Source organism: Anomalospiza imberbis, chromosome 10, assembly GCF_031753505.1.
Source record: "Anomalospiza imberbis isolate Cuckoo-Finch-1a 21T00152 chromosome 10, ASM3175350v1, whole genome shotgun sequence".
In the NCBI taxonomy this organism is placed as follows: domain Eukaryota; kingdom Metazoa; phylum Chordata; class Aves; order Passeriformes; family Viduidae; genus Anomalospiza; species Anomalospiza imberbis.
Genome location: NC_089690.1, coordinates 3,646,242 through 3,670,072, shown reverse-complemented (window position 1 = coordinate 3,670,072; position 23,831 = coordinate 3,646,242). Strand labels below are relative to the sequence as shown.

At 41.4% G+C, this 23,831-nt stretch overlaps 1 protein-coding gene across 7 annotated transcripts in view; it reads right to left on the bottom strand.

Moving 5' to 3' along the window:
- The window catches only part of LOC137479725 (multiple epidermal growth factor-like domains protein 6), a 192,082-nt gene that overhangs the window by 87,059 nt on the left and 81,192 nt on the right, over positions 1-23,831 (bottom strand). For 6 of the 7 annotated variants that reach the window (XR_011002469.1, XR_011002470.1, XM_068200235.1 and 3 more), the window contains exon 5: positions 2,497-2,619. The exons of the other annotated variant lie outside the window; for it this stretch is intronic. Coding sequence is in view for 4 of the 6 variants with exons in the window: in XM_068200235.1 (XP_068056336.1) it covers positions 2,497-2,619 (123 nt within the window). In the remaining 2 variants the exon portion in view is untranslated. The remainder of the gene's footprint in view (positions 1-2,496; positions 2,620-23,831) is intronic. 7 annotated transcript variants of the gene reach the window in all.

Here is a 23,831-nt window from a genome sequence, read left to right as displayed (position 1 = left end):
CAAAAAAAATTGTCCTCAAACCCCCAGCAATGCTTGATTAAAACAGCATTGCACTTCAGTGCATTGTTTGTTAGTGAATTTTTATCCACGTTCCCTTCCTTAGCATTAAACAGCTACAAATGGCTAAAAAATATTTTAAAAAACCCAACAGTTCTTTCCTGACATCCTTCCCTTTTGTCAGAAGGATGCTCTATTTTGTTTCTGAAAAACACGATCAATCTTTCCAGTAATAATGACTCGCTGAATAAGATCTGTGCTACTTCCATGCTGCTTTTCTAACAATACACCTTATTTGTACCTTGGCTTATAAAAAAACCCTGTACACTGATCAATCATTGCAGGCACCAGTGAAATAAAACCAACCACGAGACAAACAATGGGAGCAGAACAATAGTGCACATCTATTTAATGCCTGAGTTTAGACTAAGGGGTAACATAAAGCACAATGATGCTATAAAGGCAGAAAGAATGGAACAATCCAGAACAACAATCAACTTTATTCCTCCAAAACTACTTGTTAACCTGCATGAGGAGCTGTTTTACTCCTATCTGCAAAAATTACTCATTTGAACAATGCAGAGGCATTAATAGAACCCCAGTTCATGCCCTGGAAGGCCTTCCAGCAGCATTCACAGTTTTGTTTGAGAGCTCACTTTCCCCTCACGTAGTAACCAGCCCCTAAGTTACTCATATTGTAACACCTGATGGCCAGAAGTTGGCTGAAGCTGGCCTCCTTGCAGGTCAGTACAGCCAAATTCTGTCATTGTCACCTCTGCAGAAGTTCAGGTGTATTTAGTGACACCACCACATTCACTCTGTTGTATGACTGGAGCGCTTCCAGTTCATTGTGCCTTTCCATTTTTGCCTGAAGATTAAAAAAAAATGGCCTCAAAACAGCTAATAATATATCCCCCTGCAATTCCTGGTCAGATAGAATATAGTACAAAAATCAAATACCTTAAGCTGTTTGAGATTTTAAAGACTGTCCAAAAGCTTGAATTTAAAGTGTATTGTAAGAACTGAATTGTGCAGAAGGAACACTAATTTGACTAACTTATTAAAATAAGACTAGTCTAAAGGAAAAATTACTCTTGCATGCTAAGGATTATGATGAGTAGGACTCCTGCTTTCAAAAACTTTGGTGTGGTGAACTTTTATGCACTGAAAGCAGTAAGTAGTCATCAAAACACAGACCTGTGCACTGGCCCATGGACATCTTGCCAGCCAGTCCCCCAAAGAGGCAAGAGAGGTGAAGTAGCAAGGATCTGTGAATCACAAATGATATTCCTGGGTTGAGCACGCCAAAGACCAAAATGAAAACATGGAGGACCATAATGAAATACTTCAATCAAAATAACATAACCACCTACAGCTGATTTTCACTGTCAAGGTGGATCTCAACTGACAGGCTGCTATAGAAAATAATTCTGTTGTCTTTTAGTGAAAAAAAGGAGTGCAGCCAAATGAATTACTAAGTTAGGAGAAACCATATGACCATAGACAAGAAATACAGTGCTTCATACAAACCTTAAAAAGGAGCTGGAAATGGTAAAATGAAATCTTGGAAGAAGGGAATTTGTGAGACACTGTGCAATGGGAAAAGCCAGAGAACACAGTTTCTTTTGAGAAGATATTAATACAGTTTATGAAAAGCTGCCCTGAGATTAAAAAAAATATCATCACTGATGCATTTACTGCAGCACTGAAATGCAGGGGAGGTCCAACCCAGGCCCACAGCAGAGCACACCAGATGATGTGGCAGCACATCCCTGTTACCTGTGTCAAAGGAGAGCTCAGGAAGAAGGAACTGTTCTGGCCTGCAGCACAGCACACCTTGCGTACCTCACACCTGACCTTCTGCAGCACCTGATGTTGCACAAAATGTAGTGACTGTAGGTCAACACATCATCTGGGCTTGTTTACACCCACTCTGTTTGCCAGTGAGCCTTCAGGAAGTCGGACCACAATTCATTATGTGTTCTAACATAAGTTTTTGCATAAGAAAGAATTTTACCCTCTAATGCACTAACTAGACTTAAATTTCCCTTAGGAAAAAGACAAATGGGTTTACATAGCATGTGGTTTTAAATCCTTTTTTATTCAGTTAATCTCTAGCTGTGGAATTGTGATTGAAATATGAAAATGTATGTGTATTTTCTGATAAGAACCATTTTGCTTAAGAGACAGATGAAATATTATCAAGCGTATACACTTTCTTCAAGTTTTTCAACTGATGACGGAAATCCCATAATCAGAACATGGCACAGCCAATCCAGGTTAAGTGATAACATTTTTTTCAACAAAATAAAACAAAACCCCAACCCTTTGAAGTGTTCTTTCAGTTACATCTTCATAATCCAGACATGAGAAGATCTGCGCTCTCGACAACTCTGAGCACACGCTCTTCAGCTGGCTCCACATAAAAGCCGCCATTTCCTTCCCTTTCCTAAGTCTGCTGATTCCTTAATAGCAGTGAGACAGGGTACAAAGCATTACCTGCACAGGATTTTCCATCTTCCCCCAGCTTCTGGCCAGCTGGACACTTGCAGTGGTAGCTGCCGATGGTGTTGCAGCAGCGGTCGTGGCAGCCGCCGTTCCCCGTGGTGCACTCGTTGACATCTGCCAGGAGAAAGCACAAGCAGCCAGTGAAGAGTGGGCACTGACCACAGTACCTGAAGATCTGAGGACAGTCGTGTCTGACTGATGTTAAAAAAAGTAGAACGTTTCTGAGATAACCAGCTCGGGGCCATGAAGCAACCCCAGGATCAGCGACTCCCGGTCACGCTGCTGAGCCTCTCCACTCAGCCAGGCTGTACCAGGGGAGGTTTAGATTGGGTACCACAAACCATTTCTTCATTGGAAGGACTGCCAAACACTGGAACAGGGTGCCCAGGGAAGTGGTGGAGACACCATCCCTAGAGGGATTTAAAAGATGGATATCATAGAATCCTTACAGTTGGAAAACACCTCTAAGATCCTCAAACCAAACCATTAGTGGATGTGGTACTTGGGGACATGGTTTAGTGGTGGGCTTGGCAGTGCTGGGTTAATGGTTGGACTCAATGGTCTTAAAGGTCTTTTCAACCTGAAAGATTCTGTAATTTAAGAGTTGCAAGGGTGGGATTTTCCTCCTCCTTTTCTACACAAGGCGAGTGCAGAGCCCACCTGGCTCTGGCTGCAGGCTCTACCCAGCTCGTCAACTTCCACCTCTGGAACAACCTCTACACAGTCATTTCCAGCAGCCTCTCTTGGGTCTTAGGCTGCTTCTAGAAGCAGTGGCAGAGATGAGAAACCTCTGAAAGATGATAAGATTTTGGTCCTAAAAAATCAATTATGGTCCTGCTTTCTGTCAGGTGCTGTTATCTACACACCTGACTTACTCACCTTGCAAGCTGGTGTTTTCCTGCATGCAAAACAGAACTTTACACATTACAAATGAAGAACATTAAAGGACTAAATGAAAAAAAGAAAAAGTAAATTGACAGCTAGTGGCAGAGAAATAAATCAATAGCAAAGACCTTCAGTTGCATACCTACTTAAATATCCTACATAAGAAATTTCAAAGAAATATGATAGAAACCACCAAGCAAGCAATGCTGCTCTGCTGAGCAGGAGCAGAAACAACAAATAGTACGGAGGTGATTTCCAAAACAGAAAATTTGTTCAAAGGGGATGGTAAATGCAACAAGCCCAGCAGGTATTTGCTGCACTGATTCCATGCACAGTGAACTTGGGAAATTCCTTCTCACTCACTTTGCTCTCTGAAGTGTTCATGTCCCACACACACCCAAGTCTAGGAGTGCAAGGGCAAGCAGGGAGGGACCTGTGGGAGAATAATGGGCTCTGGGGGGCTTGGCTTCAATTTTTGGGCAAATGTCTTGATCTGCCTTGGTGGCAGAGCCGGGGCTGAGGGGACACCCCACCTCCTCAAAGCCCAGGCTGAGGGTGCAGGTGACAGATCTGACAGGCCTTTGGCACTGGGAAGGAGCTCACATTGCTCTCAGGTGAGACAGCAGAAAAGCCAGGAGGAGGAGGATTAAGCAGCAGAAGATAAGCATCATCATGACTGTAAAAACCACAGGCAGTTACTTCGTATTAGTGGCACTCCTCATCCCCAAGGGAGAAATGAGGCCTTAAAAAAAAACCATTTAATTAGTTTGTAAAGAAAAAATAATAAAAAAAGCAATTTCACATTCATGGAAGAGAGGTGAGAGCCTTTCAACTGCAGCCCCTCAGTGTTAAAGACTAAGATTGACCAGGGTTTGTTAGTTCTTTGATGAGCTCAAGTTTCACTTGACTGGTTCATTTCTGATCCTGGCTAAAAGCTGCGGTTAAAAGAAAATTTTGAGGAGGTTTCAGACTATTAAAAAACTAAAAGAAATGTGTATCATGAAATACCAACTTTTGCTGAAGTGCAGCTGAAGAGGCACAAACCCACTAAAACCACCTCATTTCTCTACAGCTTTAGATTCAACACAATGACCAACAAAATGATCATTTCTTTGTCCTCAGTGATACTGGAAAACACTGGCAGGCTATGAAGAAATTAAACAAAATTCAGTTATCCCAGAGCTACACAACAAACCAATTCCTAACTCGCGTGAAGCCAACGAGCCTCTTCTCCATTTCACGGGAACGCGATTCAAACAGAAACTTTTCCAGGAGAAAAACACTCCCCCCCCTTCCTCCTCCCCAAAAACAAACGACACCAAAATAACAACGTGCGTCTGCTCGCTTCTCCTCGGCAAGAGATGGGGAGAACATATGACAGGAGGCAGATTTTGGACGTGTTCCTCCAAGCTCTGGGAGCAGGCACGCGAGCGCTCGGCGCTGCGCAGCCCCTTCCGAGGGGTTTACTCGATGTGCCTCTTGGTGACAAACAGCAACGAGCCACAAAATAACCCAGCTCCACACCTTCAACTTCTATTCATACCAACAGGATCAAAACTAATAAAATCTCCTTGCTCTTTTTATTTTTTTAAACAAAATCAAGGGAAGAGCTGCTTTATTCTTTAGCACCCACAATGTTATGTGACCTCCTGGTGTAAAATATTGACTGGGTGAGGTGGTCTAGAATATACAGCCCGATTTATTAACACCAGTGTCTATATTTTGAACCAAATTATTGGAACAAAACCTTTCTAGCTGAGGAGCTCATCATTATCCCCTTGATTTCACCAGGGTATAATCTGTTAAGAAGTGTATAGTGCTGTTGCATGCTAATACATAGGAAGTTTCTCCTTTGATTGCAGAGTGTTCCTGGCAGCAATTAAAAATCTTTTCCTTCCTTGTTCAGCATAAAATGCTGTGGGGTCCAGCTATTGGTGCTGCATGACTGAAAACCTCATTTCCTCCTTCTTCTAACCTTCTTAATGCTCTGTGTCCAGGATTTCCTTGTTTCTGCCTTAATATTTGTTTTCATCTTTTGATGAAATGTTTTCATGCCATTTCTTCACTGCTTTTTACACCAGAAACCCACCACCTCTTCTGTTACAGTCGCAGAACCTGACTTTCCATCTCCATGTGTCTTTAAAACAAGCACCTTATTAAAAGCTAATAATCATAAAATAAACTAGGATTTAATTTCTGAGTTAAGACACCAAGAAAAGCTTTTTAGATACAGCTTTATTAAAGACCAATCACATTAGAAGGAATACACTGAGTAGGAATAAATCGCACCAGTTTTAGTCCTAGTACTATGAAAATTTGCTCTCTAAGCATCTGCATCCTTCACTGTCCTGTCTCCTGATCAAGACCTTCCTCACTGCCTGCTCCCTGCCAAGCTGTTTTCTGCAACTCCATAATAAAGGTCAGATGTTGCCTCAGTCCAAAGAAGCACAAAAATAAATTATCTGAATGTGAAGTAATAAAGAATGTGTTTTACATTTGTAAAAGGCTGGGTCATAGAGCTTTTACGAGGCACAATCAGCTGTTCCATATTCCTAGAAGAGAGTAGTCAGGATTTTAAAATCTGATTACAGCTCTCCCATTGAAAAAGAAAAAGAAAAAGAAAAAAAAAAAGGAAAGTTAAAATAAACTCAACAATTCAAAAACAATTCTGTCAAATGATAAATTTCTGTCTGCTTTCCATATTCAATGTCACTCAAGGTTGCAAATATATTTTGCCTTTTGAATAGTGAGCAAAATGACAGAAAATTTCTGACACGTAACAAGTCTGCCACGTTAGGTCTGACAAAAGTTCAATGTTATCAAGCCTATCAATCCATCTGTAATGACATGCTGTAGGCACTTAAAAAAAAAAAAAAAGTGATGTTTGCTACAGCAATGTTTCACATTTATTTATAGAGCCAATGTTGCAACACAAAAACATTATCCATGGGACATACTGGATGTGAGCCTTCAATCTTGCCATGGGAAAAATAATTGAAAACACCTTGCATCTAGATTAACTTGATATTAACTTTATATATGATCTGTCTAGCATATATGTGTGGGGAAAAAAATACTCAATATATTTTAAATCCAGTAGTATGTTAAAATATGGATTGTTGACATGTGCCCATGTCCCACACTCGCTGCACTCGTGGTATAATAGATAGAACTATGTGAAAAGGTGTCTTTCCTCCAAAAGTCTTATAAAATACTTGATATGGATGGGAACATCCCTTTTTTTCATGAAGCAAAGCATCCTTGCCCAATTAGCCCTGCCTAGGAGCTACATGCTAAATGGAGAAGGACAATTCCAATCCCTTCATTTCTCTATTCTTGTTAATGCTATTCCATCTGAAAATGTCACACATCCTCAGCTCCAGGGAAAACAGCCCTTCAGCAAGTTTTTTATGAAAATATAGGTGATTTCAGATTTCTACAAAGAAATGAAGGTTTTATGTAAAAGCAGACACTGGACAAAGTGGTTTTCATTGGTAATTCCAGCTTGAAATCTAACAGCAGTGACCTGCTCTATCACCAGCTCTCAAAAGTAGAAAGCAGATGAAGAAAAATCAGTGTGAAAAGCAGAAATATGTGTTGGCATTTGGGCAGAGGTCTCCTCTCCACTGAGCTGTTGGTGAGGGCTGCAGCTCTGCAGGGTCTGCACCTGGAGCTCAATTCAGCATCTCTAAAAGCCAGTGAGGGATTAAACCTGCCCTGGGCACAGGACTGGCCAGAGCTGGGCAAGGAGAAAGCACCTGCAATGAGCAGGGGCTCAGCTCTGCAGCAGGAAAACCATGAAGTGAAAGACCATCTGATTTTGGCAAGTTTGTATGTTTAGATCAGTGGAACAGAGCAGTTAACTCACTTCCTACAGGTTAAGGAATTTTAATTTTCCCTGTATGATAAGTTTAATGCCATATTCATTAATACAAAGACTAATTTTTAAGATAACAAAAAGAATCTCAAAAGTGCCACACAGTATTTAAAACCCATTTTCCAAGGTTTCTGTTTTTATCAGCTGTATATGAGCAATAACTTTATTTATTGAAGGCAGCCACATGCAAATTTGCCATGTGGGTGCCCAGTTTTGGGGCTAACCCGTGCTCTGACCCTTGAGCCACAGACTCCAGCATGTGTCAGAGCTCCCTGGACTTGAAATAAATCACTGAAGTGGAATAAAATCTGTAAAATCATTGCCATTGTTATTGCAATCCTGCCTGAACAAAGCCCACCAGCACGGAGCAAGGAGGTGATTTTGATTAGTTTAAAAGCGTTAGGGTAACACACCCTGCTCCAATCAGGGGTCACAGCAACCACAACATATTTATTTAGAGGGAAGACAACATTTCATTAATAACACTTGGGACCTTCTCCTGGAGACTATGGTGAAGATGGGTGGATTTCAGGAATCTAAATGTGAAATATCTTCAAGAAAGCAGTTTGATTCCTCTCTCTAACAGGCACTGGCAGCTTATATTGACTTTTATAGCAATTTAGAGATGTAAATTCCTAACTCAGAAAACACAAGTGCTGTTGGGCAAAATAAACCAAACCAAACCCTCAAAATGGTTAGGATCAAAGTCTAAATATAGTTTATCATGTGCACTTCAAATGCTCCTATATGCATACTTTAGTATATCTGAGTGCCTGGCACACAAATGTGTAGAAACGCTACTACCTTAAAATTAGCTTTTATAAGGAAGTATTATAGGCAAGTATCTGCAAATCACAATGCCCATTTGACAACTTCTCATACATTGATCTAAATAATTTGATTCAAGTTTTAAAAAATGCTGAAGATCCAAAAAAAAAAAAAAGTACCTCTTTAAGTTTTAGACCCTATTTTTGGTTTTTTTAATTACAGCTTGGATGGCCTGCAACCAAAACCATATGTCTAAAAACTCCTGAAACCTGAGAATGTTGATTTGAACTTTAAAGGCCACTCACTGCTACAATGCAACGTAGCTCACATGAGCACATGTGCACATTTATCAACACTACACATACATTTCATGTAATGCACAAATACACTGGACAGGCTGCCAGGCACAACACTTGCACCCCAAAGACTGCATTTGTCTTTTGGTTCCCTGCAGAAAGCTTTGCAGCAGTTGTCTCTGAGCAGTAATTGTCTCTAAAACATAAATTACATACATCACTTCCAGCACTAACCATAAATTATCCGCCTGAATAGCAAACAAAGCTGCTCGTTCTGATAGTCAGCGCAGCCCTGCCCGGGTATTGATTAAGCACTCTCAATGCTTTATTAGGTTTTCTTCCCCCACAAAGTCAATACCAGGATGAATATTTCTTCTTGGGCTGTTATGAAGTATCGTAAATCTGAGCCATTATTAACAAGCGCCTGATTAGTGGAGCAAACTTATCAGAGAGTTTGGCACAGGCTCCTGGAGCCTCACCTCCCAGCAAACACCCATCACTGCCTCTGTCTCTGCTGGCAGCTGTGGTCCTTGTGCTTCCACAAGTTACCATCTCCTTTTTCCAATTTTTTTTTTTTTTTTAATTAAAGAAATTACTGCTGCACTCATTGCTCTTTATCCTCGTGTCACTTTCCCATATGCAGAGAGCATCCGTCACGTAACGAGTCTGTGCATGGCCCCTGTTCCCCAGGGATGGGGGGCTCTGCCATGGTTTGCTTTCTTTTCTTACTGTGGCACTAAAACATTTCATTTAATTCAACTTTGATGCAAGACCAAAAGCAAACAAAGCTCCTTGTTAAACATACTTAGCCAGCATTCATTTCTCCTTATTAAAGTCATCATCTGAAGGAAAAAAAAAACACATTCATCAATCATTTGCTCTTGGTCGCATTAAGAGCAACTCCTTTGAAGTCAGAATAAAATCATGTAGGGGGAAAACACAGGCTCAAAGTCTGAATAGGTGAAACCACAAGCTCTTAAAGCCCAAGATGCTGCTGTGTTAGACTGGACCTGTAGCTCATCTCGTGCCACTACAGGGAGCACTCTGTACCTGCTGCAGGTACAGAGATGGCCCCTCCCACCCCAAGTTCTGCTACACCACAGACCAGACTCGATTCTGAAACTGCCACTTAAAAATCCTTTTAAATTCTGTCCCTGATCATGGCAATCCTCCATAACCATATACATGCCTGCCCACTTTTTAAAATTTTTCTTCTTTTTTATTCCTAATGTCCTGCACATTGAAGACATTTTGCAATGACTTCCAAAACCAAACTGTTACATAAAAAAAAACACCAGCTTTGATTTCTTTTGCTCTCTCTTTAAAATTCTCTGTCAAGCAGGAACTATTTCCTAGAAGTGAAATGCAGGACCTAGGACATGCCCGAAGTTTTCCTCTGTTCACTAACTAGAACTAAACTGAGAGGTGGAGCTGGGAGAAGGTCTATCAGAGTACAATGAAACCCTGTAATGGTGCTCATTTTTAAACTATGTTTTCCCAGCCAAGGTATGAATAATGCAACCAAACAGCCCACAACATCTGAATAAAGCAACAGCAGCCTAGCGGATGCTAATTGGCAGCAATTGGCGCTGATTGTGGAGTGCGGCTGGAGCTGTGATTACAAACAGAGCTGATGCAGCCAGCCCAAACCTCAAGTACTGCTGCTGCAATTAAAGATATTTTATCAAATTAGACAAGTGTTTGCCTTTCCCTGCTATGATGGTTATGAGCAAAACATGAAAGAAAGCCTGGCAGGCTGTACGGCACCTTCCCCGCTCTGTCGAGGTGAGTTTCTTTCTGCTTTGAGTTTTTATGCCACAAAATGGAACCCCTTCAGAAAGAATTCACGGCTCTGTAGTGCCATCCTTAAAAACCCTTGCATTTGTCTAGAAGTGCTTTTGCCCTAAAAATGTGGTCTCTTTGCAGTGTACCTGACTTCCAGCACCGACAAGTGCTGGTTATGCACACACAAACACGGAAAGGCTTTGAACTTTCCAGGTCTGATTTCAAAATGTAAGCCCTTAGTATTTTTGCAGGCGGGTAAACACTCTTCAAACATCATTTCCAAGGCAGTGACTATCACTGAGTCTTCAGGACTCTTAGCAGCTGGATTGATATTTTGAATGCTAAACCCAAGCACAAGCTCCACAGCTGACTCCAACCAAGTCAAGTCCTGGTGCCCAAAGGAGAGTTCACAAAATGCACCTTGAACTCCAGACATCCTTGCACCCTGCTGCCTTCTGCTTCCCTCAGAAAGGAAGTCAGTAAACCACCTGGTTGTGAACTGAGGCTGGCTCTCTGCTAATATTTTCTATTATCACCAACTCTGCTCTCTTGCTTCTGGATCTCAAGAAAATGAACACGAACTTCTGCCTTTTCTCCAGTTTCCTGTAAACAACTATAAAGCAGGTCAGAAGAACTGAATTGAAAAATATACAGAAAAAAACCCCAGTGTGCTGGGTCATTTCTGAAAGCTTAGCAGCAACAGTAATTTTTACAGATATCCATGGGAACAACAACAAAAAAAAATCATCAAGGTTATGTAAATGTATGGAAGTTTTCAGGCCAGGACAGCTGGAGAGTGACAGCCAGTGTCATAGAAAAGTGTGAATAACCTGAAGATACCCATGGGTTAGCCAGTGCCAACATCTTCAGGACCAAACACAAGCTCGGAGACCACAGCACTGGCATCAGAAAGGAACAGCAAGGAAGCAAAGGCAGCACTCTGTGTACTCTGCTCAACCTGTACTTTTAAGGGATTTATGATGTCAGGTGCTATGAAGAGCACGGCACTGATCCAACACAGCAATAACAAAACCAGAGATAAAGATAGATGTGCACGTTGGTGCTGCCTTTGAGGCTCCCCAGGATGAAAGGTGAATGAACAATTTCAAACAGAAATAAATGCTTGTTCCAAGTAAAACCTGTAAGGATGGGTCAGATTCCACCAATTTAGTGGTGGCATACCACGTGCAATGAGGGGTGTTCGAGAAGCTCTGCTATAATATTACTTGAAAATCTGTGTACAGCAGCAATCTGAGTTTGTGACAGCAGGAGTGTGAGAGGATGAGCTCGAGCCAGCAGGATGCAGGAACAGGCAACTCAGGGCTGCAAGAATGGCTTATCTGGAAATCAGCTTCCATTCAAACATTCACGGAAAGGACACAAATCACTGCTTTAGCTTCTAGCTGCAGAAAAGACAACATAGAAAAGTCCTGTTGGAAGTGGAGAATAAAGTGTTTATTCCAGCTTTGTCCCTGTCTTTACTCTGTCCTCAGAAGAAGAGAATGTCTCCTTTTGTCTACGCAAAATGTGGGATAAATATTTCAAACCCAGAGTGTCCTTGAGTCCACTGCAACACTGTGGGAAAGGGACACCTGAAGCGCTCCACAACCAATTTTAGTACTTCAATCCACACCAGGGCAGCTCTCCCCTGGTCCAAAGCAGTCCCTGATGCTGCAGTGGCCAGGACTGCAGGTGATGAGTGATGGTGCTGCCACGAGGGAACCCCCAAAACAGAAAATGTCAAACCCCTCTCCTGCCCACAGTTCCCCGTGCAGGAACAAAGCCCCAAGCCCAGAAGTTGCTGCTTAACCTGCAAACAGGCTGAGTGTCACAATAGTATGGTCTGAGCAAGCTGACAAATTAGGCACCTTAAATTTCAGGGCATTCCTATTGTAGTAAGCCAGTTCCTTACAAACTGTGCTTTTTCATAACATAATTAACCCCAGCACTAAGCATGTGAGGAAATGAGTTCATTTTTCACATGAATAATGGAAGCCTTTTTTTTTTCTTTTTTCTCTTTTCTTTTCCCAAACCATTACGAGCAGAAATGAATATAAAAATTTCTCAGCAGAGAAAGGATGATGTGTGCTGGCTTCTAGTTTAGAATAGGAATTCATTATGGAGATTTAAATGGAAGTTCCTATTTTCTTTCCTTATTTTTCTTAATAGTTGTCCTTGCCAGTCTAATCCAAAACTTTACTCATCATCAGATTTAGCCTGGGGTTAGATCAAACAGCCTCTGCTATGGCCTGAAATGGGTTGAATTTCTCTTCCTTCCCATATCCTCCTGAATATCCTCTCCCATCTTTTGTTTTCCATTTCTATAAGATCTTTCTAGCAGTTCTGTGGGCAGAATTACTCACTGCCCTGACAAAAATCGTGTGCTAACTTTAAATGTAAACTCACTCCACTTCCTACTACAGAAAAGAACATTTCTGTCATCATTCCCTGCGTTGCCGAAACACAACCACACAACCAGGTCACTCGTTTACAAGAGACACAAATGGGAACTGGTTATTCAGTTTACAGAAGAGTAAACTGTAAGAACTGGCAGAAGTGCAAGGCACAGTCACTGTGCCTTCCAGTAACTGATCTTGTGTGTCAAGGGCAAAGCAACCCATGGGAAAGAAAAAAAAAAAAAAAAGATTAAATCCTCATCAGTTTAATTTGTAAAGAAACCCAAGGGAAGTCATTATTCCCAGAGACTCCATTGCCTGATTTATCTTATGAATTCTTCCAACTTCTCTGACACCAACAGGTGCTCGTTAACTATTGCTTACTGTGACTGCTGCTGACTGTCCCTGCTGAAAGGGGTTCCCTTGAAAAGGCAAAATATGGCATTTAGTACTGAACAGGAGCTAAATATTGCAAAGGTCTGAATCCTGCTCATCAGAAACAACAGCCAGGTGAGCATCCTTTAGCTGAAAGGGAATTCCCACTAAGGAATTCAACCAAGGCACTTAAAACCTGAATATGGAGTTACATCAAGCTTGAAGAAAGAGGGATATACAAACCATTAACTCCCATGCAGATTTCACCAGTGACAAGCTCGAAGCACAGAACTGAAGAAACAGGATGATTTTCTCTTTCCAGATAAATTAACAATGAGGAGCAGAGCACAGCTGGGATTCCCCAGAGCCTTTCCCAGCAGAACAGAACAGCACAGAACCCTCCTCTAAAATAAACAAATCAGGCCCAGCGTGGTGGGGTGAGGCAGACACTCTGCAGAAGGAACAATCTGGCAGCCAGTTCCCTCAGCCTGACACCAGCAGCTGAGCCTGGGACCTTCCCTGCTCCTGCTCACACATGTGCTCACCACATGAGCACGGGGAGCAGGCTCAGCCTCACACCCCAGGAATTCTGCTTATAAAAATATGGGATCCCAAGGTTTTTCCAAAGGACCGGTGTCAAAGGTGATCACCGGCAGAAATTAGAGGGCTGAAATTGTTCATCCTGCATGGCTGAAATTAATTCGTACCAGAGCAGGAAGAGTCAGTCTCACGTAACCCAAACTTTACGTTCTGGCTCCCAGCACAAACTAAATTTGCCTTTTAAATCTCTCTGGATGTGAGGCATCTGGTCTTGATGGAAAGTTATACCCTATTTTTTCAGGGGGTATAACCAAAGAGAAATTTGCATTTATGTTTTCAGGGAGACATCAGCGTCTCGTCAGCTTAAATAATTTAAAACTTCAAAGTTACTACATGTCTTGGTCTTTTTATATATGATCATTTTACACCTTAAAACATGCAAACATCTCTCTCCCTGCAAACAGCTGACATATATTTTCATATTCCTCACTATTAACAAAGTGTGTACCATAGTAAAATATTAACATCACACCACACTCCTATAAGACTGTTTGGTTTAGGATAACAATCTCTGGTTTTTTGAGCAACAGTAAGGTCAAAGTATTAAATTTAAATCTCTTAAACAGAATGTGCATTAGAAATAAACTCAAAGTTTTAAAGATCTATTGAAAATGTTCAAAAAATTAAAAACAGACAGCAAAGGGCAAACACTACAAGGAGAGAAAAATTGAAATAGGGCCAGAAGGCTGTGTAAAAATTAATACATATCCAGCACACACTTGTGTGCAGCACACCTAATGTAGGCAAAGAAAAGTATATTCCATAGACACATGTATTGTTTGGCATCTGAGTCCTGTTTTCAGAAGAGTGAGGAAGTAAATCAATAAATATGTTTACCTTGATCTTTAGCTCACTCTTACAGACCACTCAGAACATCTCATTTAACCAAAGCTCTTCAAACCCAGCGCTGCCAGCTCTTCAGCTGGTGGAAAAACAGTCATACAACACATGTCAGAGGATCCAAGGCTGAACAGCCTGGGCTGAGCACATCCCAGCCTGGCCTGAGCACTGATTAAAACCAAAATCTTTCCAGCCATTTGAATAAAACACCCCCAAACCTGAGCAGCAAGGCAGGACTGCCGCAGCACCGCGGCTGCGGGTCGATGCCAGTTCGCAGCTCAGGTTTCCACGTTCAGAATTTCACCCTTCAGTTCCAATCAAAAAAGAAATTCCTCACATTCAACCCAGGCTAATTACTTTTTTGCATGGAAGAGGCAGCCAAATTCCCTGTGACGCACAAAGGGAAAGTGTGATCTATGAGCAAAGTACATCCACCACAGCGTTATGGATGGTTCTGGAAATGCAGCCAGAAACAGACGTCGCGCCCAACATCGCCGCTGTTGCCAACAGTTACCACCTAATGCTGCCTGAGAGACTGCAGTGATTCCGTGTTCAAAGGTAAAAGCAAAGCCTCTGGTGTCTCAGATCCCACGTTACTGCTGGCAACGGGGAGCTTTAACACCTGGAGGATATTCCTGGAGGAGGCAGCGATCGCCTTCCCCACGTGGGATGCAGCCGCTGCCTTTGCATCCCCGAGTTACCCAAAAAACAACAAACCACCCCAAAACCCTGAGAGCTGGCCTAAAGTTTGCTGCTGAAGGAATGAATGCAGCAAAACCATAAACTATTCCTCAGTTACAGGATACTTCAGTTATTAATTTCACTTTTTCTACCCACACTGCACTGCCTTTTTGGCTCACCCAGGAGTGTAAAATAATTAATTTTAGTAGATACTTATACCTCCTGATTTTGCTAAATACTTGTATCTCTTCTCTAGGAAGAACTGCACTATGACTATTAATAAACAGTGAAAAGTGCAGATAATGTGTGAGCATTTCTCCATATTTATTTTTTTTAATACAGGAAAGGTGTCACCAGTGGCCAACACAGGTAATGCTAAAACCTTAGCATTATTACTAGGGCAAAAGACCAGAGGCTCAAAGATGGGAGAGGAGAAAATTAATAGTTTAACTTAATGGGCAAACTTCTATAGAACATAAGCTAAGGAGGGTAACTTGTTAGTATTAGAAAACCCAAAATTATTAATGGAAATTGTTAGGATTCTTGAGTATGCAGCCACACATTGAACTCTGACATGTACATTTTAAAACATGGCTCCTTTTCCTTTACATCTTTCTCTTTTTAGGGATCACTTTCTGAAATTCCTTTTGTGCATTATCAAAGGAACCAAGAGTCAGCTTTTCCAGGAAGAAATCCCTTGGTTTGGGAGAAGACCAACAAATCTCCTTAGCCAAGATTTAAGCTGTGCTCCTAACTGCTCCCCTAAGCCTGCGACCCAGAGAGGCAACATTCCCGTGCAAAACAGACCTCAAGCTCAACTTACAACAATCTGCTTCATCTTCAGGTGAAAGTTCTTCACAAGGTGAAAAATACTATGAAACATTTTTTTTTTCCTTATTTCTTCCTTCTCCCTCACCTTGACAGTCCCACGCTTCCAATTAAATTAAAAACTGGACCAGTGCAGTTTTGTGGGATTTTCCCCTCCAATGCTAAAGTATAATTATAAAATGGGGGGAATAAAATTACAAATTCCACCAAGGTCATTAATGTACAAAATGCAAATTGTCTCCCATTTGTCAAAGACCCTGGGGAAGTCTAGAGATAATTGAAATGATAGATGAACAGAGGAGACTAACTGCTAATGGTCTGTATATCAATGAATCAATGTCACATTTATGAAGGGCTTTGGGAAATTATTCTAAATACTTCATCTACAACAGCTGAAGTTTAGCCTACTTTTTTCCTTTTAATGCTGAAAAATTAATGAAAAAGTTCAGTTTATAGTTACACAAGTGTAAACCTGGGGTAATTTAAGGTGGATGGCAAGAAATTGAAGCGCTACTTATGTTTGTGCCAGATGTGACCAAAATTCTCAGGTATCAGGGATTATGGGATAAAAAAAAGCAATATGCATTTCAGAGATGAATATAGGACCAGCCTCACCCTCAAAACATTTTAACTCAGCTATTCACCTCTGCAGCTCAATTTCTTCAGAATAAGAATAAACTAAAAAATCAAGGAGTACACATACCACTGATCTCTGTGCTTTCCTATTTCCCTCATATTTTCAATTAGCAAGTGAACTGCTCAGATCAGGGCCTGTTTTCAGATGCATTTATGGGGCACTGACCAAATGGGAATAGCAAATGGAGAGAGGAAAACCCAAAATACTTCCTTTTCAAACAAAAGGTGAAGCAAATCCTGCAGGTAAATTTGGTACAGTTTCACAGAAAATCATATTTCCACTTCAAAAGAGGAAAAGCTACAACCAGTAACTCCTTCTACAGAGCATTCTCCCAGTTGTGTGCTGGCCAGGCTATATTAATATGGGATAGTGAGGAGGAGATGTAAATAAAAAGAAAATTTGAACATTAAGATGTCATTTTGGTTGAATCTGTAAATAGTTTGGGGAGCTGGGTCAGTTAAGACTGTTTCTTCTATGATTATGATTATTATTACATTTAATATTCTTTTTCGCTGCTTTTATTCCCACACACCAGAAAGGTCTGGATGAAGGTAAATCAGAAGCACAACTGCAGGCTTCTGTAGTGAAAAAAATCTTTTTCTAGCAAAAATAAATAAACTATCACACCCCTTTGAGAGGCAGTTTACACTGCAACAGGTACCATCACCACAAAAATCACACACATTAAACCCTTTTCCATCTTGATTTCACTGTACAAAACCACAGGAAAGGGATGGGGAGAGGAGGTGGGTTTACTTGTCTGTGGGAATGAGAAAGATTTGTTTCATCCAGAGAAAGCACCACGATTGCCTGGCTCATGGAGACATGTACTGATCCAGAAAGACACCTGATTTCCCCAGAATCTGAATGAAATGGTCCTGTCTCAAACCCAGAACTGCTTCTCCTTTTACAGGACTTGGCACATAAAACAAGAAGGGAACAAGGCTCTCGGGAAAAAAGCACTGAGAGGAAACTTTGCTGCTGTCTGAGAAAAGGTAACAAGTACACACTGCAGGTAAAATGATCACACTACATTTTCTGTTCATTACAACCACAAATATTCATAAAAAGAATCAAGAAATGCCATCAAGCTGCTGAGAAAACAAGGAGGGATATCCACGTGTTGAAACCTGCCTTCTCAATCATAAAATATCACTAAGGATGATGGAGATGTGGAGCAGCTTCCCTTGCAACATACCTAGAGGCAAAACTGGTCAGAAATGTGAAGTCCATGTGAAAAAGGAACCCCCAAGACCAATCTGCTGAGTCACTGACTTTAATCAGCACTGGTCATACTGACTGTCTTTTTTAATATAGATCTGTGAAGAAATACTCAAAAAAATCTCCATAGGAAGGGGATAGTGCTATGGGGTAAAACAAGATTTGCAGTGCCTATTTTGAGGAAGGGAGGGAAGGAAAGGTAGCAGCACAAATAAAAGAAGGTGTCTTGCAAACTACAGGAAACTTTTGTGGAGATAGCCTGTTTTGGATGTTTCAGTTGGTTGGCAAAATCTGAAAACACACAAAGCCAGTGCCTGCTTGATGGTGATTTGTTAATATTCTGTCTTTTCTCCCCCCCTGCCCTGTCAGTCTTGCTCAGTGCAAGCTCAGACCAACCACTCTAAACCCAGCAATGTAACAGTCCACCTCAGCTAAATGAGCATGTATTTGTCTCCTTTTATCTATTGTTAGATATTTACCAGTTAGAGGGGAGCAGGAGTGTTCCCTCTCCAAGGTCTCAGAGCTGCCCTGCCCTTCCACGGGTCCCCTGTCCTCCCCAGATCCTCCCCTGAGGAAGAGGCACAGAGAGGAGAAAGAAAAGATCAAAAGCTACCCCAAAGAAATAAAGCTGAGCTTTACAGAACTCCCTAGCTGCCAGTGAAGGTGGATCTCAAGGGCTTTCTCTGAGCATCTCAGTTTTGCAGCTTCCCATCCCTGCTGGACTCCCACCTGGGGTTTCGTGGAGGTGCTGAAGGAGAAAAGCCCTGGCCTTTTTGGGTTCTCAGGGGAGTGCTGGTTCTCATCACCGTGGGCTCTGGTGCCAGGTAACCCAAAAGGGCTGTCAGTAATTTCACCCCACAGGTGTGCCAAGGGGGTGAAGTACAGCCCCTTTCTGTTGCTGTCACAGTTTCCCAAGCAGCCAATTAACAGAACATTCCGTTCCTCCATTTGCTGAAGCACATTTGTTCTGCTAGATCTTAATTTTTTGAATGAGTGAAATACGAGTTAGGACAATTTACATGAGTTAATGATACAGTGCAAGTTAACTGATGGGTTATGCTGACTTTTTGCAGGGAACAATCTGCATACAGCCTTTCTTTCTGGGCCATAATTACTTGCAATACTCAGCACACTCTTCCCTGTTTTATTTTTTCCTGTTTTACAGATGTGTCACTCTCACAGTACTAAGTGGAAACAGATTACCTGCCACTGATCACCCAACACGTCCTCAGAGGAAGGTGGGAGATGCATCTCTCCAGTGACAAGTTTTGATTTGTGGATTAAAGTCTCCTCTTAATTGAGCCATGCTTCTTCTGCTAACAAATTCCTGTGGAAACCCCAGGATAAATCTACCTCTTTGCAGAGTAACTTTTCCTCACGTCACACCCTCCCCTTTCCTTCTCCTTATTTCATTAAGATTTTGAGCTCTACGTACAAACCCTTCATCTCAAACACTCATTATGGAAATACTGCAAACCCAGAAGATGTCACAGTCATTTCTTTTACAGCTTTTCTTTTTGTAGGCGACATTCATATTGCAGAATAATTTAGACAGTAATTTAATCACAGGGTTTAGAGGTCCAGCAAATGTTACATTTACATAATGTCAGTCTTTCAGCAGATAATTTGGTCCTTTGCATGTGTTAAAAGACGACATTGCTTGTTAAGTTCATGTTAGTACGTTTAACCCAGCAGATGAATGGCTGGCTCCTTAATCTGCCATATATTTCTAATTTTCCTAAGGATGATTAGAAAATTTTATTTAGAGTAAATTCATGAGCGCAGTCATTCCACTGGAGTGACAAATCAAAAAGATGATTAAATCTCAGGGTCCAGAAATCTCCACAAAATGGTCATAAAGTCCTTGTAACACAAAGTGCCATTTTTTTTTTCCTTATATAAGCACTTCACTGGTCAATATATTGCTTCTGCCTCCTTTGACTACGTGACTGAAGTTATTGAAATGTGCCTCATTAGTTTCATAATATTCTCCTAAGGACATATGGGTACTTTGTAGTTTGGAAATGTACTGTTCTTTGTCCTGGCAAATGCTGTTAAATAGAATGAAATAGGTTTCAAGAAATGTGATTTTGTTTCAGTGTGCCAATGCTACTATCCTGGACATCCAAAAGATAAAATAAAAGGTGGTAAATCATCATTACCCAAAGAGAAGTAGCATGTCTGTACAAGTGATTTTCCAAAAGTACTACTGTGTATTTAAACTTAGAAGAATAATAACCTAGGCAAACATCTCAGGAGCCTTAACACTGAATACTTATGTTTAATACTGTATTTCTGCCTTTTTATTTTGAAGTTACACATTATATCCTCACTACTTAACATGCAAATTGAAATCTCCCTTTTAATTTAAGCTTGTACAATATCAGGATTTACGGCAGGGAAAAAACCTGTTGCATCACTGGCCAGCCCATGCCACTGTAGGATATTCCCTTATTTTCCACTGCCTCACTTGTCTGGTTTTAAATCTACTGTAGCCAGCCACAGACCAAATCAATGAGCCAAAAACCACACCAAGAGCTGGGAGCACATTTTGATCATTCAGTTGTAACTTGGCACCGTCTCTGCACCCTTTAAAATAGAAATGTGTTTACCTAGAGGACAAATTCCTACAGCCTCCTATCAATGACACAGGTAATAGACATCCCCCGAGAGGGGCTGAGAGCAGCTGGAGAGCAAGGCAGCAGAACAGAGCGAGGGGAGACACTCATTATTCTCCTTAATTCACTCAACTGACAATTGTCACTAGCTTGACTCCTACAGCACACAAAAACCCTTTCTCTTGGCTTAAGGTCTTGAAAGGATCACATCTCATTCCCCCAAAAAAATTCATTTATTCCCATCATACACTTCATGACAAACCAGTTTTCAGTCTGTATCCTTTATCAGTTATTTTTTTTACTTATTAAAGGAGCTGAATGGGGTTTTCCATTCATTATTTGTTTTTTAAAATTAAATCCAAACAGTTTTTCTCTTATGGCAAGTTTGGGCTGAGGACTCCAGGAAAATAAGGAAATCCAGCTTCTTCCAGATGTAAGACAACTGTGTATCCTCTCAGCAATAAAAAAACTGAATTGGGTAATTTGCATTAATACTTAGATAATAAAGCTTTAAAACAATCAGAATTAAATCAGATAAAGATTTAATTACCACTAAGGTTAAAAAAAGGATTATTTGCCATTGCCACTTAAACAGAGCAAGTTCCAAATTTAGAGTTGACACAACTGACACGGGCAACTCAGCATGCACTGATAATTTTGTCATCAAAGTGATAAAATTCTAAGCTCAAGGCGCTTTCTTTGATTATTCTTTAACACAGTTTGCAGTATGGCTGGATGAGCCAACCCCAAATGTATTTCCTTACTCAGCTGCTGAGTTCCTAAGGCAGTTTAAGGAAATACCTGACCCACATGAGGCTGGATCTCCTCAAGAAGGTCCCACCAGGTGACACCTTTGTCAATGAGACTGGCACAGATACAACAATTTGTGGATCTGCCCCAGGAATACACTGGAGAAAACGTGCATGATCTCAAACTATGCCAAAAATCAATGTGAATATTGATGTACAATGAGAGCTTTAATGGAGAAATCCTTACAGTTCTTTACATCAGCCAAATAATTAAATTAAAAAGAACTAAATGTTTTCCTAATTAAGCAGCATGAAGTGCCAAATACTGATCTATTTTAATCTCCAACATGTTTCTATCATTTTTCTCCTTGCAGTCCCTGATGTTCCCATGTTTAAAAAAAAAAACACCTCATAAAAAAAAAAAAGCTGTCTTACAATTCCAATCTAAACCTCCAAGCCTCACACAAGAAAGCAGAGAAAAGTTATAGAAGTCACTCTAAAGTGTTCTCATTAGCACTTCTTTAGGTAAGAATGAGAATGAAAAAATGAGCTCTGTGAGGGCTGAGTGTCACAGCTATTTGCTGAGGCTATTATAATCATATCAGCAGCTTATTGAATTTCATAACCATGGTTCTACATCCTTCAATGACAACTATCAGAGAGCTTGACTCAAAATAAAACTCCAAGTCAGAATGAAGACATAGACACAATGTGCTTACACACTGAAGAAAATAAAATCTCCAAAGGTCAGATTTATTTTATGGTTAAATAGGGCTCCAATTCCTACCTTAACCCTAGTGAAGCCACAAAAGAGTAGAATGTGAGTACACATTGCGTATGTACTCCCTGCTGTGCATCACCACAGCACAATACAGCCTGAGAGAGAACATTTCACTGGTTTTATCCTGAACCTCATCCAGTGCCAGGAATGACTCACTAATTCCATTCCTGCCACAAAACTCACTGGGAATCAACCCCAGCACCACCAGGATCAAACATGTAGTGGGCAACAACAACCCACTGGTATCAGGCACAGGGAGAGCCTCCCCGAGAGCCCACAATTGTGAGTAAGTGGAAGCTGGCACGAAGCAAACCTTGCATGATCCTAAGCTCATCCTCTCCAGACTGCACCACTGAGTCATGCAGTGCAGAGGGAAGCAGTGCCTGTGTGATATATAGGTTTTCCTTACACGCAGGTTACACATTTAATTTGCTATTTACTGAAGCCTCCAAACTTGGCAGCAGAGGGAGACTGCATGATTGCCAAAATGATTGGGGAGAATTAGGACTAGACGGTGCAGTAATGACAAAAGCCTTGGGAGAGATCCCACAGATGTTTCCTGATGCTGAGCAGAAGCTGCATGCTAACCCAGCTAGCAAACACTAAACTGACTAATACAAGTCAACAACCAAGGCAAAAGTGGAATATTCAGTGATTTGGTGTGCAGAACACCTCACCTGCCTGCACTGGTGCCATGGCAAAGTCTGGGAGGTGCCAGTCTCCAAAGGGCAAGGAGACAACGAGGTCTGTGACTTCACCAGGCCACAGCTTCATTAACCTAAATCTTCAGGGAGCTCCCAGTGATCTCTCACACGGTGTAGAACCATGATTCATTCTCTTAATCATTTCTGTCTGGTAAAAAGCTGTGTCAGTGCTTCCCTCCCTCCTCCTCTTCACAGCCGAGCTGCTCTGAGTAACACCGGAGGATGCAGGTGTGGGTACGGTATCACTGCCGCCAGCCCCGTGCTGCACCCCGTGTTTGCTCAGGACAGCTTCAGTCCCCCAGGGAAGTGCCAACACGAAGCTATCACAGCCATTCAGCTCCTCCTTGGTACCAGCTGAGTGTGGAGACAATTAACAGCTCCCTGCATTTCCCACCGGGCAGGGAGACAGCAATACCTCACAAAGAACCCCTCACAAAGAACACACTGCCTTCAGAAGGCACATCCAGAGCACTCCTGCTGCCTCCTGGCCTTGTCACCACCTGAAAGGCAGGTCTGATTAATCCCTCTACGTGCTCCATACACGGCCCCCATGCCAAATCCCAAATGAATCTTGTTTACATGCAGCACAAACACTTCACAGGGCTCTTCCTGGGGGAATGAGCCCATCTGGTCTTGTGTTGGCCGACCAGGAATGGTTCTACCTTTGAGGTACAGCTGCTAATTTCCAGGGGAATTGCCTGTCCATTTGAATACCCAGTGAAGAGTGGAACCAAACACGAGCTCTCATCATCAGAATTTTTTATAGCAAGGCTCCAGCCCCAGGCACGCTCAGAGGAGGATATGACAATGGACTTTTATGGCACTTGCAACTTTTTGGGCCAAGTCCTGGGCAGGCAGAGCTCCAAAAACTCCAGAGTTACACCACAAGAGAATATGTCAATTGTCTGGCCAAGAGCATAAAAAACCTTCTTGTTATTGTTGTTAGAAACCAAATGACAAGCAATTCATTACTGCACTGCAATTCAGTGCAATTTATTGGTTGATTTGCTGTGAGGGATTTTAGCTACATACTAATACACATACTATAAAAAGAATGCAAATTCAGTAATGCAAGTCTAAATGAATGAGACATAACATTTTCTCACAGTTTGCAAGAAATTAACCTTTAACGTCTTTTCTATGCTTTGGGAACAGCACTTGGCCAAAAGCTCTTACAGTAATAAAGCAGTGACCCATAGCAAAGAATAAATGTCAGAGTGAAATGATAACAGCAAGCCTATTTGCCAGAAAGTGGTAATTTATAAGATTTTAATTTGAGATCATC